The sequence below is a fragment of the Alligator mississippiensis genome, chromosome 15 (genome assembly GCF_030867095.1).
Source record: "Alligator mississippiensis isolate rAllMis1 chromosome 15, rAllMis1, whole genome shotgun sequence".
Classification (NCBI taxonomy): domain Eukaryota; kingdom Metazoa; phylum Chordata; order Crocodylia; family Alligatoridae; genus Alligator; species Alligator mississippiensis.
Window position 1 is genome coordinate 1,174,246 of NC_081838.1, and position 13,135 is coordinate 1,187,380.

Consider the following 13,135-nt stretch of genomic DNA (forward strand, 5'->3'; position numbering starts at 1 on the left):
GTGACCCCCCCCCCCCCCAAGCCAGGGCAAGGGGTGGGGAAACTGAGGCACAGAGTGAGGGAGCGAGTGGGGGCCGTCGTATCCCAGCCCCATCCCTGGGCAGATTCCCCCCCCAGCCCCTTCCCCGTTGGGCCCCCCCCCCAATCACAGCTGCCCCCAGCGGAGACGCAATGAGACATCTGCGGGTATTTTCCGACTGCTCTTTATTCCCTGGAGCCAGCGATGCAAGGGTTAAATGACCCCAAGGACCCCCCCCCCCCCCCCGGAGGCATGGGGGTAGGGGTCAGGAGGAGCAAGACCCCCCCACAGCCCCTCATGCTGGGGGGGAAGGGGGCAGCCTTGAGGCTACTCTAACATCCTCCCCCCCCCCCGAGTGGGGCAGAGACCCCAAAACTGCCCCTGTGGCAGAGGGGGTGGAGAGGGGGTGGGGGTTTCCGTGGCTTATGGCGGGGGGGCCCTGAGGCCTTGCTAACAGTCCAGGCTGGGAGGGTTGGGGGGGGGGCTTCTTAAAGGGCCCCTGCCTCCTTTTCCGCCCCCCCAGAAGGGGGCAGGGGGTCTCAGCCCCGCCGCAGCTCCTGCAGCTTCTCAGCCGCCTTCTTCAGCTGGAGCTCGATGTCCTCCAGCTTGGCCAGCTCCCGGGACTGTGGGGCGACAGGGCAGGGTGAGAGGCCTGGCCCACCCACCCCCGCTCCCCCCTGGGCCCGGGTGGGGGGATGTCTCCCAAGCCCAGAGGGCACCAAGGGTCCCACTCCCCGGGGTGCCTAAACCCCCTCCTCCCAGGAGCAGCAGTATGGGGCATGGCAGGGAAACTGGGGGGGTCCCCACGTAGTCTCCCATCCAGGAGCTGACTCTGACGGGCCCTGCTTAGCTTCGCAGGATGGCTGGCACCCCGACAGCCAGGGCAGGGGTGCAGATGCAGTATCCCCTACACCCCTCCCAGCCCACCGGGGCACTGACCTCTCGTCCTTCCTCTTCCTCCTCCTCCTCCTCTTCTTCCTCCTCCTGGCCGTGGCCCCCATGGCCGTGGCTCTGGGAGCCGGAGATCTTCACGCCCTTCTCCTCCGCCTCGAACTGGGCCGTGTCCTCGTCGCTGGCTTGTTCGGCCACGCGCTTCCCGGGCCCCGACCTCTTGCCTTCCTCTTCGTCGTCATCCTCCTCCATGGCCCAGCCGGGCTCCCCGTGGGGCCGGCCCCGCTCCTCAGAGCCAGGGGCCCCCCAGTGCCTCCGGGCGGCCCGGGACTCCGGGGGGCTCCGCTTCTTGTCACCCCGCTCCTCCGTGGCCTGCGACACCGTGGCCTCCTTGACTTCCTCCCGCAGCTCCTTCGTCTCCTCTTCCTCGTAGCGCTCTCCTGGGTGGCCCCGCTTCCTGGCCTCACTCGGATGTTTCTTGGTGCCCTCTATCAGGGGAGAAAAAGGCGGGCGGCATACGTGTGGGCACCCCTGCCCCATCCCATGCCCAGAGTGGGGCCTCCCCTGAAGAGGAAAACCCCCTGGTTCAGCAAGGACAAACAATGCAGCCAGCTCTGGGGTGGAGCTGGGGGGGGACGGCTGAGTATAACACCACTTAAGGACAGCTCTGGGGGGCTCGGTCTTGGAGGGGTTATGGAGAGGGGGGAGGGAAGCACTTACCTTCCCGCACCAGCTCCTCTAGCTCCCGCAGCAGGTGCTCGTGGTGCAGCAGGGCCAGGACACGCTGGTCTGCAGGGACACGGGGGGTACGGCTCTGGGTGCTGCGGCCAGGAGCCCCCTGTCCTGCCCCCCCCACCCTGGTGCCAGCAATGAGCCCCCGGAAACGGCTTTCAGCAGTGCCCTGCCATGATGCCTTTTGGGGGTCTATATTAGGCGTACTATGGTAACTTCCCAGTATTGCCTCCCACCCCCCAGTGAGGAGGATGAGTCCCTGGTGCCCCCGGGCAATGGCTTTTACGGGACGGGCCCTACCATGACAGCTTTAGAGGAGGAGATATTAGGTGTATTATGGTAGCCCCCCCAGCATGGACCCCCCCCCTTCCCTTGGGACACTGACTAGCCCCCTGGGACTGGTTTTTGGGGGTCTCCTGCAATGATGTCTCTGTGAGGGGTGGGGTATATTAGGTGTATTATGATAGCTCCCCAGTGGGAGATGGTCCCCTGGCAATGGGGGGGGTTGCCATAATGGTTTGGGGGGGGCGCATATTATGGCATCTCCCCAGCATCTCTTCCCCCCATATGGGCAGACCCCGGGCTGCTCTAACATGGGGGGCAGGACTCCCCACCCCCCCGGCACCCACCTGCCCGGAGGATCCTGCCGCACTCGGGGCCGGCGGGGGGGCTCGGCCGGGCCAGGGTCTGCGCCAGCACCTCCGAGATGCACCTGGTGACCTGGGGGGCGGGGGGGGCACAGTGGGCTCCGGCCCCCCAGAGCCAGTCACCCCCAGTGTTATACTAGGTCTTTCCTGCCAGCCGCCCCCCGGGTTATATTGGGCGTTTCCCTGCCCCCCAGAACCAGCTGCCTCCAGTGTTAGGCTGGGTCCTTCCCCCTGACCCCCCGACTCAGCCACCCCCCCGTTATACTTGGCCATTGCCCCCCCCACGTCAGCCGCCCCCATTGTTGTACCTTGTCTTCTCCTCCCCACCGTTTCCCCCCAGAGCCAGCTGCACGAGGCTGCGGCCTGGCCTGACCCCAGACTGCAGGGGCGGGGGTGAAACCCAGGGGTCCGGGGAGACGGAGGGGAGGACCCAGCACCAACCAGCGGGCCCAGTGCTCCCAGTTTAACTCCCTCGCCCCCGCCCCCCACGCAGCTGGGGTCTGGTTTTCCCCTCTCACCTTCTCATCTTCCTCCGAGACCTGGGACGACAAGGGCAGGGAGAGCGCTGCAAGGCAGAGACGGGGGGCTCGGGGCTGCACGGACCCCCCAGACCCGGACCGGGGGGGGCTCGGGGCTGCACGGATCCCCTCCGGGGCTCGGAGGACATGGGGCGGGGGAGGGAAACTGAGGCACGGAGAGGGTTGAATGAAGGTCACGGGGGGGGGGCGCTGTCGGAGGTGCTGAAACGCGGGTCCCGATCCCGGTCTAGCCCTGGGCTGCAGGGGGAGCGGTCCCGATCCTGGTCTAGCCCTGGGCTGCAGGGGGAGCGGTCCCGATCCGGACCCCGGGATCCTCCTGGGGGACGCGGGGCTCGGACCCCCCCACCCCGGGGCACCCAAGTCCCCGGGACCCCGGCCCCCAGCCCCTTACCCGGGCAGCAAAGCAGCAGCAGGATCGGGCCCCCCAGGCGGGCCATGGTGCGGGGACCGGGGGCTCCGCTCGGCCCCGATCCTGGCCGGATCCGGAGCTGCCCGAGCCCGGTGGCAGCGGCTTTTCTAGGCACGGGGGGAGGCGGGGGGAGGGAGGAAGTGATGTCATCGCCGGGGGGGTTAAAATATGTGTGCCCCCCGCTCCTAAATCCCCTCGCCCCGCTCGCCTCCCTGGCGCCGGCAGGGAACAGATGGGCGGGGGGGGGGGGGGAGTCAAGGCAGGAGCCTCCCCCCAGCCCAGGTGTGTGCGTGTAAACTGAGGCACGGGGGCATGGCCACGGGAAGGGGGGGCGACTCAGGCATCCGGAGTGGGGGGGTTGCGGGCTCTGCCCCCCTGCTGTCAGCCCGAGCTGGGGGGAGCTCTGCTCCATGCCTCAGTTTCCCCACCCATTGAGCCACCATCGACCCCCCCCACACCCGAAGGCTCAGGGAAGGCAGTGGTTGGGGGGAGGCAGGGAGCCAGGACCCTTAGGGGCCCCCCCTCTCTCCTGGGGGGCCCGGGCGCCTGGCCCTGCCCTCTCCCTCGTGCCTCAGTTTCCCCAGGGTGGGCAGGGCCAGGCGCCCGGGCCCCCTGGGAGAGAGGCTAGGCATCCAGGCTCTCCCCCCCCCCCCCCCCGCTCTCACTCTCAGCCCCACTCCCCGCCCCGGGCTCGGCCCCCGGGAACACCGACTCCGTCTCCATCATCAAGCCTTTATTGTCACCCAAAATCGCATTCCCTTGATTGACAGCTCTGGTCCCCTGGGGGCTGCCCCCCTCAAGGTTAGGGGTCCTGGAGCCAGCAGAACCCCCGAGAGGGGCTGCCCCCCCCTTGCCACTGGGCAGCATCCGGGTGCAGAACCCAGGTGTCCGGGTGCAGAGACGAGGCAACGACAGCATCCGGCCGTACGAATCCAGGCGTCCGCGGGGGTCCGTTCCCCCCTCCCGCTGGGGTCAGTGGCGCTTGGGCTGGTTGAGCCCGATGTAGACCGGGGTCGCAGCCTGGGGCGGGGCGATGATGTCGGTGCCCACCACGGGCTGCAGGGCGGGGGGCACGCGGATGCGCCCATCCTGCAGGGCAGCGGGGTCAGGGCTCAGCTCCCCCAGAGCTGGGGGGAGAAGAGGAACGGACCCAGGCATCCAGGGGCCCAGCCCCTCACCCCTCCCTGAGCTGGAGGGAACCCGGGCATCCAGGCCCCCACCTGCTCTCTTTTAATCCCCCCTCCAGAGCCGGGGAGAGGATCCAGGCCTCCGGGCGCCCCTGCTTTAAGTCGCCTGGCCCCACTCCCTTAGTACCCCTGCTCTAACCACCAGCTCCTGCTCCCCTCCCTTGGCAGGAAAAGACCCCAGCTGTCCAGGCTCTGCTCCCCCACCTCCCAACCGCCCCCCACCCCCAATTGCCCCCCCAGACCTGTACCTGGAGCTGGTTGGACTCCAGCAGGGCAATGAGCAGCCGGGGCACTGCACAGGCCGTGCCATTCACCTGTGGGGGGGAGGTGTCAGGGAAGGGGTCCCGGGGTCTCGGCTGCCCCCCGCAACAGTCCTGGCACTGTGTAGATGGGGTCAGAGCCCCTCCCTCACCCCTCGGGCTGCCCCTGCAGGGTCCTCTTACGCCCCCAGGCTCACCGTGTGCGCGTGGCGCCGCGCCCCAGCACCGTCACGGTACATGATGTGCAGGCGCCGGCTCTGGTAGTCTGTGCAGTTGGAGGCACTGGAGATCTGGGGGGGTGACCGGGTCGGGGGGTGAGAAAGGGAGGACAGGGCAGGTTGAGAGGGGGACAGGAGTGCAAAGGTGTGCACAGGCAGCACGCGTGTGTGTGCAAGCCTGAGGAACTGCTGTGGGTATATGCAACCATGCCTGTGGCTGTGGAGACGCATATACATGTGCTCGCACAGCTGTGTCAAGCTTGAGTGTGCATGCATGTGTGCATTAATACGCCAGTCTGAGCAAGTGTGTGCATGTATGCAGGCATGAGTGTGTGTAGGCACATGCAGGTGTGTGCATGCATGTACGTATGCACATATATGCAAGCCTGAGCAAGGGTGTGTGTATGTGCAAGGCTGCGTGCATGTAGGAATGGGCACGTGTGTGCATGTATGTGCCAACCTGAGCAAGCATGTGTAAACGTGCGGGCATGTACGTGGACATGCAAGCCTGACAAATCGTATGGAAACATACAGGTGTGTGCAAGCATGCGTGTCTGCAGGCACATGTGCAGATGCAACCCTGAGCACGTGCAGACACATTCAGCTGTGTGCACACGTGCCAGCCTAAGTGGGCGCAGGCAAGTGTGGCGGGTGTATCTGCAGGTGCGCATGTATATGCCACCCTCAGCACTTGCGTGCAGTCACACATACTGCAAATGTGAGTGTGCGCGATATCTGCACATGGGTGTGCAAGCCCACGCAAGGAGGGGGTAGGCATGGGCAGGTGTGGCAGCTGGAGCCGTGGAGCTGAAGCCACCAAGGAACAAGCTGGGGCCAGCTGAAGCCACCCCACCTTATGCCCTCCCACCCCCCAGCTGCCCCTCCCTCCCCCCCAGGCTGCCCCTCACCTCGCCATATTTGTCCCTGCCGGGCATCCAGGCCTCGATGTCATGCTTGCGGTAGGCCGGCAGCCCCAGCTCCTGCGTGGGCATGTCTAGGACCCTGCGGGCACAGACTTCTTGTAGGTACAGCGCCGTTCAGCCTGGGGGGTGCTTGCAAGGCATGCTGGGAGTTGGGGGGACGGAGGGGCTCACCGGAAGTGCAGGCCCAGGTCGGAGAACAGCTCCTTCTGCAGGGACACGAACTCCTGCAGCAGCTCCGTGCTCTCCGTGCCGCGCTCCGCCGCCGTCACCCCGAACATCTCCACCTGCCAGGGGGCAGGGTCAGGGGGGCTCCCAGCATGCCTTGGGACATCAGCAGGGAGCTCCCAGCAGCCACCAGGGCAACCAGGTTCCCAGCATGCCCTGGGGCATCCGTGGGGAGCGCCCAGCATCTTCCAGGACAGCCAGGGTCCCAGCATGCTCCGGGGCAGCCGTGACTCTGCTCCTTTTTCACCCTCCAGAGCATGTCCTGCCCCCACCTTGTTGCCATGGAGACAGCTGGGCGCTGGAGGAGGTGGGGTCCCAGCCACCCCAGGGCTGGGGTTAGACATCCCCCTTCCCAGAATCCTCCAGGGCAGCTGCCCCCCACCCCGGTACCCTTGCTGGGCCTATGCTGATGGACCCGTAGGGGCCGAGAGCCCGGACCCCTGGGCTCTTAGCTCCTGCCCCCCCCCCGGAAACACGCCTGCCCCCACCTTGGTGAACTGGTGGACTCTGTAGAGGCCCCAGGGCTCCTTGCCCGTGTTCGTCTCAGTCCTGTAGCACGTGCTGGAACACACCGTCCTGGGGGCCAAAGGAGGCAGTCAGGGGGACCCCGAATGCAGCCCCCCCAAAGCTGCCCTGGCTCTGCCCCCATTGCGCAGGGGGAAAAAGAGGAACAGGGCAAGAACCCAGGGAGAGCCGAGGGGAAGGACTGCTGTATAAAGGGAGGGAACCGCTGTATAAGGGGATGGAAACCACTCCATGGGGGTACGCTGCTGCATAGATTCATAGATGTTAGGGTCGGAAGGGACCTCAATAGATCATCGAGTCCGACCCCCTGCATAGGCAGGAAAGAGTGCTGGGTCTAGATGAGCATGCAAAAGAGGGGGAACCGCTGTATGGGGGCACAGCTGTATAAGCGGGGGGTTACCTGATGGGCAAGTCCCTCAGCTCCACCGCGTGGTCCATGAAGTAGCCTGCGGGACGCAGCAGTCAGGGCTAGAACTCTGCCCCCCCCCGGACCCCTGCCTAGGGGGTCCGGGGGGGGGCTCTATCTCTGGCTGCAGCCAAGATGCGACCAGCTCTGGGGAGGAGCAGGGGGTCCGTACCCGCGATGCCAACCTCGGAGGTGCCGGCCAGGCACAGGTCCTCGAAGCGGGAGGGGTCGATGTTGTAGACGGGAGAGGGGTTGGCATCTGGCTGCATCCCACAGCCTTCCTGGGGGGGCAATTTGGGGGGGGTCATTAACCCTTCCAAGCCCAGCAGCTTCTGGCAGCCTGAGGCCCCCCCCAGATTAGGCTGGGGAAGTTTGGCCCATGTGGACACTAGTGGGGGGGGGTAAAGTGGCCAAGTTGCCTTGGCAATGCAGACTGCACTATTGGGGGTGGGGGGGCAGCTGGGACTGCCCCAGGATGGGGCCGGGCAGAGGACCCAGGAGATCCCAGGGCACTTACGAACACGGCTCCACGCAGCAGGTCGGGCACTGTCATGGGGATGAAGCCCTGGGGGTGAGAAGTGTGTGTGGGGGTGATTCTGGGACAGGATTGGGGCCGTGGGGAGGGGGCCTGAGCCCTCCCCTCCCCTGGATGCCCCTCCCCCTTCTAGAGCTGGGGAGAGAACCCAGGAGTATGTGTTGTCTCCCCTCTCCCCCGCCAGCTCTACCCACCAGTCTCCGCTGAGAACCCAGGCATCCTCCCCCGCTCCAACCACTGCACCCTGCTGCTCTCCCAGCCCGAGAGAGAGCCCATGCATGTCCCCCCCCCCGTACCCGCTTGACCAGCTTGTCCAGGGTGAAGGTGACCAGTGCGTGCTGGAGCAGGGCGCCTGCACCGTACAGGTAGTAGGACCGGTAGCCAGAGATGTGAGACAGACGCCTGCCAGGGAGCGGGGCAGGGAAGATGCTCTTAGTTGCTGCCCCCCCACCCCACCCCAGCCAGGCCAGGGAGGGCTTGGGGGGCATTGGGTTAATGCAAAGGATGCGAAGCCAGGACTCTGGGTTCTTAGGTGTGGGAAGGCAATGCAGGGTAGTGGTTATGGCCTGGGTGCCTGGACACCTGGGTTCTACCCCCAGCCCGTGGTGGGGAGGGACCTGGACTCCTGGGTTCCTTCCCTTTCTCCATCAGGGGGGCAACCCCAGCGACCCCCCGACACCCTGGATGTATCCGACCCACCAGAGCCCCAACATGAGGCCACACGTGTGGCGGGCACGGGCCTTTTTCCATCACAGAGGCCCCGGGGGGCTGGCAGAACTCCTGGGTTCTGCGGGGGTGGGGAGGGAAGCTGGCAGCTGTCGGAAACGAGCCCCAGGGCAGAGAGGAGTGCAAGGGCAGCTCCTGCATCATTGATGAATGCGTGGGGGCGGGTGGCAGCTGGCACCCGGGACTTCCCCTCCCTTGCCCCAGGTTGGGGTGGGGGCTTGACCCCCCTCGTACTTCTGTCGTATGATGCCCAGGTGCTCGCCCAGCTCCAGGTGCCCCTTCACCTTGAAGTTAAACACTGCAAAGAGGGGGAAGAGTTAAACTCATGGGGCAGGGGGGCACTCCCTGCCCCCCCACCCATGGGGGTGGAGCCCCGGAGTCCGGTCTCCCCTCCCCCCAGCCAGGAAGAGAACCCAGGAGTCTGCCCCCCCCTTCCTCCCCTCTATCCGGGGCCTGTAAGCGCCCACCCCCCAGTGCCCACCTGGCTTCTTCCCCACCACGTCCAGCACCTTGGCTTGGCTCTCGTCACCGACTGGCTGTGGGGAGAAAGGTCGAAGGTCACGGAGAGAAGGTTGCATGTGTGATTGCTGGGGGGTGGGGGTGCAGCGTAGCCTCTGCTGCTCTGCTTTCTGCTCCATGCCGTGTCCCAGGCCCCACCCACTGCTCTGCTGCCTGCTCCCTGCCCTGACATACCCACTGTTCTGCTTTCTACTTCCCACCCTGCACCCCTATGTGAAGCTCTGCTTTCTGTTCCCTGCCTCGTGCCCCAATCTGCTGCTCTTTCTGTTTCCCACCCTGTGCCCCCATGTATTGCTCTACTTTCTGCTCCCTGCCCTGGACCCATGGGTCTATCTGCTACTCTGCTTCCTGCTTCACTTGATGCCCATGTCACTTGCAACATGCGTGCCACCTGCCCCCACCTTACCACGTCAGGGTGAGTCTGGTTGGGCAGCCACAGTGCCTTCAGGTAGTAGTGCTCGTACAGCTGCTGCTCCTCCTGGTACAGGTCTTTCAGCTGCTGCCGAATCTCCCTCCCACGGCCCCGCAGCTCCTTATACGTGGGGATCTGGTCCAGGAACGGGGTGCGGGGGGCAACAGACAGACAAGGGAGGGTGGTTTTTACCCAAGGCTGCCAGGGATGAGTCAGGACTACCGGGGTCCCTTGCCATCAGCTGCTCTGCCTTTTGCTCCCTCCAGTCTTTCCCAGGTAGGGTGTCTTCTCCCCACCCCCCATGCCAGCATGAGGTGGGGAGCAGAAGAAAGGCAGCTCTTACCGAGTCCAAGGTGCTCTGGTCATGAGTCTCCTGAGGGGAGAGAGAGACATGCAAAGTTGGGGGTGGGTAAAAGGGACCCGCAGTGGGGCCAGAGGGCTGGGGGGTGGAAATCAAGGGGTCCAGGGGCAAAACAGGCTGCCCCACAGCCTCTGCTCCAGCCAGGGGGCAGCTGGGAAACTGGGAGGTGACTCATGAAGTGGGGGGTGGAAGCAACAGCCCTTGGGGAGATACAGCTGGCAGAAGCTTACACACGGGCACTGCACCCTGGAAGGGAGGTTAGAAGTGTGTGTGCACACGCAGGTGCTGGAGGGATGGAGATGGACATGGATCCAGGGATAAAACTTCTGTGATCCACTCGCAACTCTTAAGCCAGAGCCCAGGAGTGTGCATGTGTGTGTGTGTGTGCACATGTGCATACATGTATGCATGAGTGTACTGGAGGGATGGAGACACAGATCCAGGGATTAAACCCCTGCAATCTAGTCACAACTTGAGCCAAAGCCCCGGAGTGTGTGTGTGTGTGTGCACGCACGCGCACACACACACGTGTTGGAGAGAGGGGGATAGACATGGATCAAGGAATAAGATCCCTGTGATCCATTCACAACTCTTCAGCCAGAGCCCAGGGGCGTGTGCATGTGCGTGCACGTGTGCATACACTGCCCGGCAGGGGACACGTTCCCGAGGCAGCGAGGGCTGCTCCGAGCGGGTGCTACGGCCCTGCAGCGCAGCCCAGACTTCGCCTCCGCCCCGGGCAGCCCCTGCCTGGCGAAGCCCGTCTCTCCGGGCCCGGGATGTGCCCAGCTCTGGGGCGCGGCAGCCACGGAGCCGGGGAACTCACCGTCAGGGCCTTTACATCCAGGGTGACTTGGTTCCTCACGGCTTCCAGGCCCCGGACCCTCTCCTGCAACGACTGCAGCTGCTCCCACGTGCTCAGCTGGGGGGGGGGGGGGGACAGACAGGGCTGGGAAGTGCCTTCCTTTTAGGCCCCGCCCCTGACTACAAGCCCCACCCTCCTGTCTAGGCCCCGCCCCTTCTCCCTGCCAGCCCCACCCATACCTGCAAGGCACCCCTTCTCCATAGCTCCGCCCTCTGTCCTTAGACCCCGCCCCCCCGTAGCCTCACCCCTTCTCCTTAGCCTCTGACTCAGACCCGCCCCATCCATCAAGCCCCGCCTACTCAACATTAGCCCCGCCTCGTGACCCGAGCTACAGGTTTCTGTTGGCCCCGCCCCTCTCCTCAGCCACACCCTAGCCCCGCCCCTTTATACCAGGGTCCGCCCCGCGACCGGAAGTACCTCGTTCTTGACGTCGCCCCGCCCACCAGCCCCGCCCCTGCCCCGAGGCCCCGCCGCTCACGATCTCGCGCAGGTCGTGCGCGCGCAGCGGGCCCTTGCGCTCCTCCAGCTCGCGCTCCGCCTCCTCCTGCCGCCCGCGCAGCGCCTCCACGTCCAGCTGCGGCCACGCGCTGTTCCCGTCCCGCACGTGCTCGTACAGGCGGCTCCGCCCCGCACCGCCTCGCGCCTCGTGCCCCCAGCGCCGCCCCACGCCCGCCCGCAGTCCCCTCAGCGCTCGCGCCATGGGAGCCGCCATGGGAGCCGGTCCCGGGCGCGCCCTGATGACGTAAACCCCCCCTTCGCGCAGCCACCTGCCTCCTTTGATGACGTACCAAGCCGCGGGCGCCGCTCTGGCCTGCCGGCGCTCCTTCTTGACGTCATCCCACCCGCTCCCACTCGGGGCGACTAATCCGAGCCCAGGAGGGCGGGTCTATCCCTAAGCAGAACCAATCGGAGCGGAGGAGGGAAAAGCGGTGGCCAATCAGAGCGGGGGAGAGGCTCGGCAGCACTCAGCGGCCGGAGGCGGGGCCTAAGGCCGGCGAGCAAGATGGCGGCTGCGGTGTGAGAGGTCAGCGTGGGCCTGGGTCCCCTTCCCCCACCGCCCAGTTGCCCCCCGGGGGCGGGGCTCCGTACCTATGGAGGGGGGAAGAATTGCCCCCCTCTTTCCCCGCTCCCCCCCCCCGCGCTGGGGCCCGTTGGAGGCGGAGGACGAGAACGAGGGTCGTTACCATATTTCCTCACCTAGATGCACCACCCCACCTGCAGGGCCCCCAGGTTGGGGGGGGTCAAACCCCCGCCCCTCTCACGTCCGCCCGTCTGTCTTGCAGGTGCCCAGATCGGACCCGGGGACGCCGGCGAGTCCTCATGGCTTCCAGGGGGCTCCTGAGGGCGCTGGCGGCACCGCTGATGTGGGGTACGCGACCCCCCAGCTTCCCATCCCCCTTCCCCCCATCTTCTCCTCGCTGCTCCGGGGCTGGGGAGGTTCCCCCCCCCCTCCCCCGCTTTGGGATCTGGGCTGGGATTGGCTGTTCTTGCCTGGGGCTAGGTGGCAGAAGCGGCCTATCATGACGTGGTTTCTAGGAGGTCGGACACCTGGGTTCCCTCCGATTTCCTCTCCTGTCCTTCCTGACCCAGCCCTGGCTGCGCAGGCGGACCCGACCCGGGGTAGACGGCAGCATAAAGCACGCGGCTCCTTTTTGGGGTGGGGGGGGGAGAAACGGTGGGGAATTGGTGCCCACGCTCTGCTACGGGGGTGTCCCGGGCTTCTGGGCCTTGCCGGGTGCCACCCCCCCCCCTTTGCTTTATGCATCAGGAGCGTTTCAGGGTTGGGGATGCTCCTGTTGGCGGGAGGGTGTTGCCCCCGCGCTCAGGCTCAGCCCCACGCTGCACTGGGGCCTGCTGAGACTGGTGCATGCTGGGGGTTTTGCCTTCCTCTGCGGCAGGGGCGGGGCTTTGCCTGGGGTTGGATGTGACCCCCGTAGCTCTCTCCCCTCCAACCCAGCGGCTCTCGATTCCAAGCGCGGTACTAACAATCCCTGTCCCTTCACACAGGCCCGGCTGCTTGCCGCCCGCCGCCCGCCCGCCCCATGGCCACCCTGACTCAGATGCACTGGATGGGTCAGATCGAGTTCCCGAAGACCAAGCTGGGCCCCTTGAGGGGCAGCCCCCAGCTCAAGGGCGTGGTGCTGAAGATCGTAATCCGCAAGCCCAAGAAGCCTAACTCGGCCAATCGGAAGTGCGCCCGCGTGCGGCTCAGCAACGGGAAGGAGGTGATCTGCTTCATCCCTGGCGAGGGCCACAACCTGCAGGAGCATCACCAGGTGCTGGTGGAGGGCGGCAAGACCCCGGACCTGCCTGGAGTCAAGCTCAAGATTGTAAGGGGCAAGTACGACTGCGCCCACGTGCAGAAAGTGAAGAAGTGAGGCCCCCGACCCCGTCCTCCCAGCGGCTGGAGATGGAGTGGGGGGCGAAGGGGCCGGCTCTGAGGCCCACCTCTGTGATGTCACGGGTCATTATGATGATGTCACTGTTAAAGCCTCGCTCCTCGCAGACTGGATTTGCGCCTCTAGTTGGGTCTCCGGGGGGGAGGCTTCTAGAGGGAAGGGCTGGGACGCAAGGCAGAGAACCCAGGTGTCCGGGGGTGGCCAGGGGCACAGGCTGTGAGGCCCCATGTGCTTTTGTGATGTCGCTGGCCTTTGCAATCATGTCACCATTAAAGCTTCACTCTTCCTGGAGCAGCAGCTGGGGTTTGTGTCTCCAGGAGGGAGGGGCTGGGACGCAGGAC

General features: G+C 65.8%; 3 protein-coding genes across 3 annotated transcripts; 1 reads left to right on the top strand and 2 right to left on the bottom strand.

The window, feature by feature from the left end:
* Positions 1-186: 186 nt before the first annotated feature.
* CCER2 (coiled-coil glutamate rich protein 2) lies at positions 187-3,865 on the bottom strand. The gene is made up of 6 exons (XM_059718726.1): positions 3,219-3,865; positions 2,807-2,853; positions 2,271-2,361; positions 1,630-1,698; positions 958-1,397; positions 187-641 (listed from the first exon to the last, which is right to left on the bottom strand). The coding sequence occupies exons 1-6, from the start codon at positions 3,646-3,648 to the stop codon at positions 558-560; spliced, it is 1,161 nt and encodes a 386-aa protein (XP_059574709.1). The 5' UTR covers positions 3,649-3,865; the 3' UTR covers positions 187-557.
* Positions 3,866-3,954: 89 nt separating this feature from the next.
* Positions 3,955-11,228, bottom strand: SARS2 (seryl-tRNA synthetase 2, mitochondrial). The gene is made up of 16 exons (XM_059718720.1): positions 10,874-11,228; positions 10,357-10,452; positions 9,516-9,545; positions 9,167-9,307; positions 8,723-8,777; positions 8,476-8,539; positions 7,812-7,917; positions 7,498-7,545; positions 7,153-7,261; positions 6,975-7,020; positions 6,538-6,625; positions 5,996-6,108; positions 5,810-5,903; positions 4,881-4,973; positions 4,672-4,737; positions 3,955-4,325 (listed from the first exon to the last, which is right to left on the bottom strand). Exons 1-16 carry the CDS (start codon positions 11,105-11,107, stop codon positions 4,209-4,211), a joined length of 1,500 nt encoding a protein of 499 aa, XP_059574703.1. The 5' UTR covers positions 11,108-11,228; the 3' UTR covers positions 3,955-4,208.
* Positions 11,229-11,336: 108 nt separating this feature from the next.
* Positions 11,337-13,085, top strand: MRPS12 (mitochondrial ribosomal protein S12). The gene is made up of 3 exons (XM_006277742.4): positions 11,337-11,419; positions 11,679-11,764; positions 12,403-13,085. The coding sequence occupies exons 2-3, from the start codon at positions 11,716-11,718 to the stop codon at positions 12,771-12,773; spliced, it is 420 nt and encodes a 139-aa protein (XP_006277804.1). The 5' UTR covers positions 11,337-11,419; positions 11,679-11,715; the 3' UTR covers positions 12,774-13,085.
* The last annotated feature ends 50 nt before the right edge of the window (positions 13,086-13,135 follow it).

Coding starts and splice junctions, on each gene's coding strand:
- CCER2 (XM_059718726.1), bottom strand. CDS start 3,648: ATGGAGCAGAGCTCCCCCCAGCTCGGGCTGACAGCAGGGGGGCAGAGC. Junction 2,854..3,218: donor GCTGCTGCTTTGCTGCCCGG/GTAAGGGGCTGG, acceptor TCTGCCTTGCAG/CGCTCTCCCTGCCCTTGTCG. Junction 1,699..2,270: donor CGGCAGGATCCTCCGGGCAG/GTGGGTGCCGGG, acceptor GTGTCCCTGCAG/ACCAGCGTGTCCTGGCCCTG.
- MRPS12 (XM_006277742.4), top strand. CDS start 11,716: ATGGCTTCCAGGGGGCTCCTGAGGGCGCTGGCGGCACCGCTGATGTGG. Junction 11,765..12,402: donor GGCGGCACCGCTGATGTGGG/GTACGCGACCCC, acceptor CCCTTCACACAG/GCCCGGCTGCTTGCCGCCCG.
- SARS2 (XM_059718720.1), bottom strand. CDS start 11,107: ATGGCGGCTCCCATGGCGCGAGCGCTGAGGGGACTGCGGGCGGGCGTG. Junction 8,778..9,166: donor ACCAGACTCACCCTGACGTG/GTAAGGTGGGGG, acceptor TTCTCCCCACAG/CCAGTCGGTGACGAGAGCCA. Junction 4,326..4,671: donor TGGAGTCCAACCAGCTCCAG/GTACAGGTCTGG, acceptor GCTGCCCTGCAG/GATGGGCGCATCCGCGTGCC.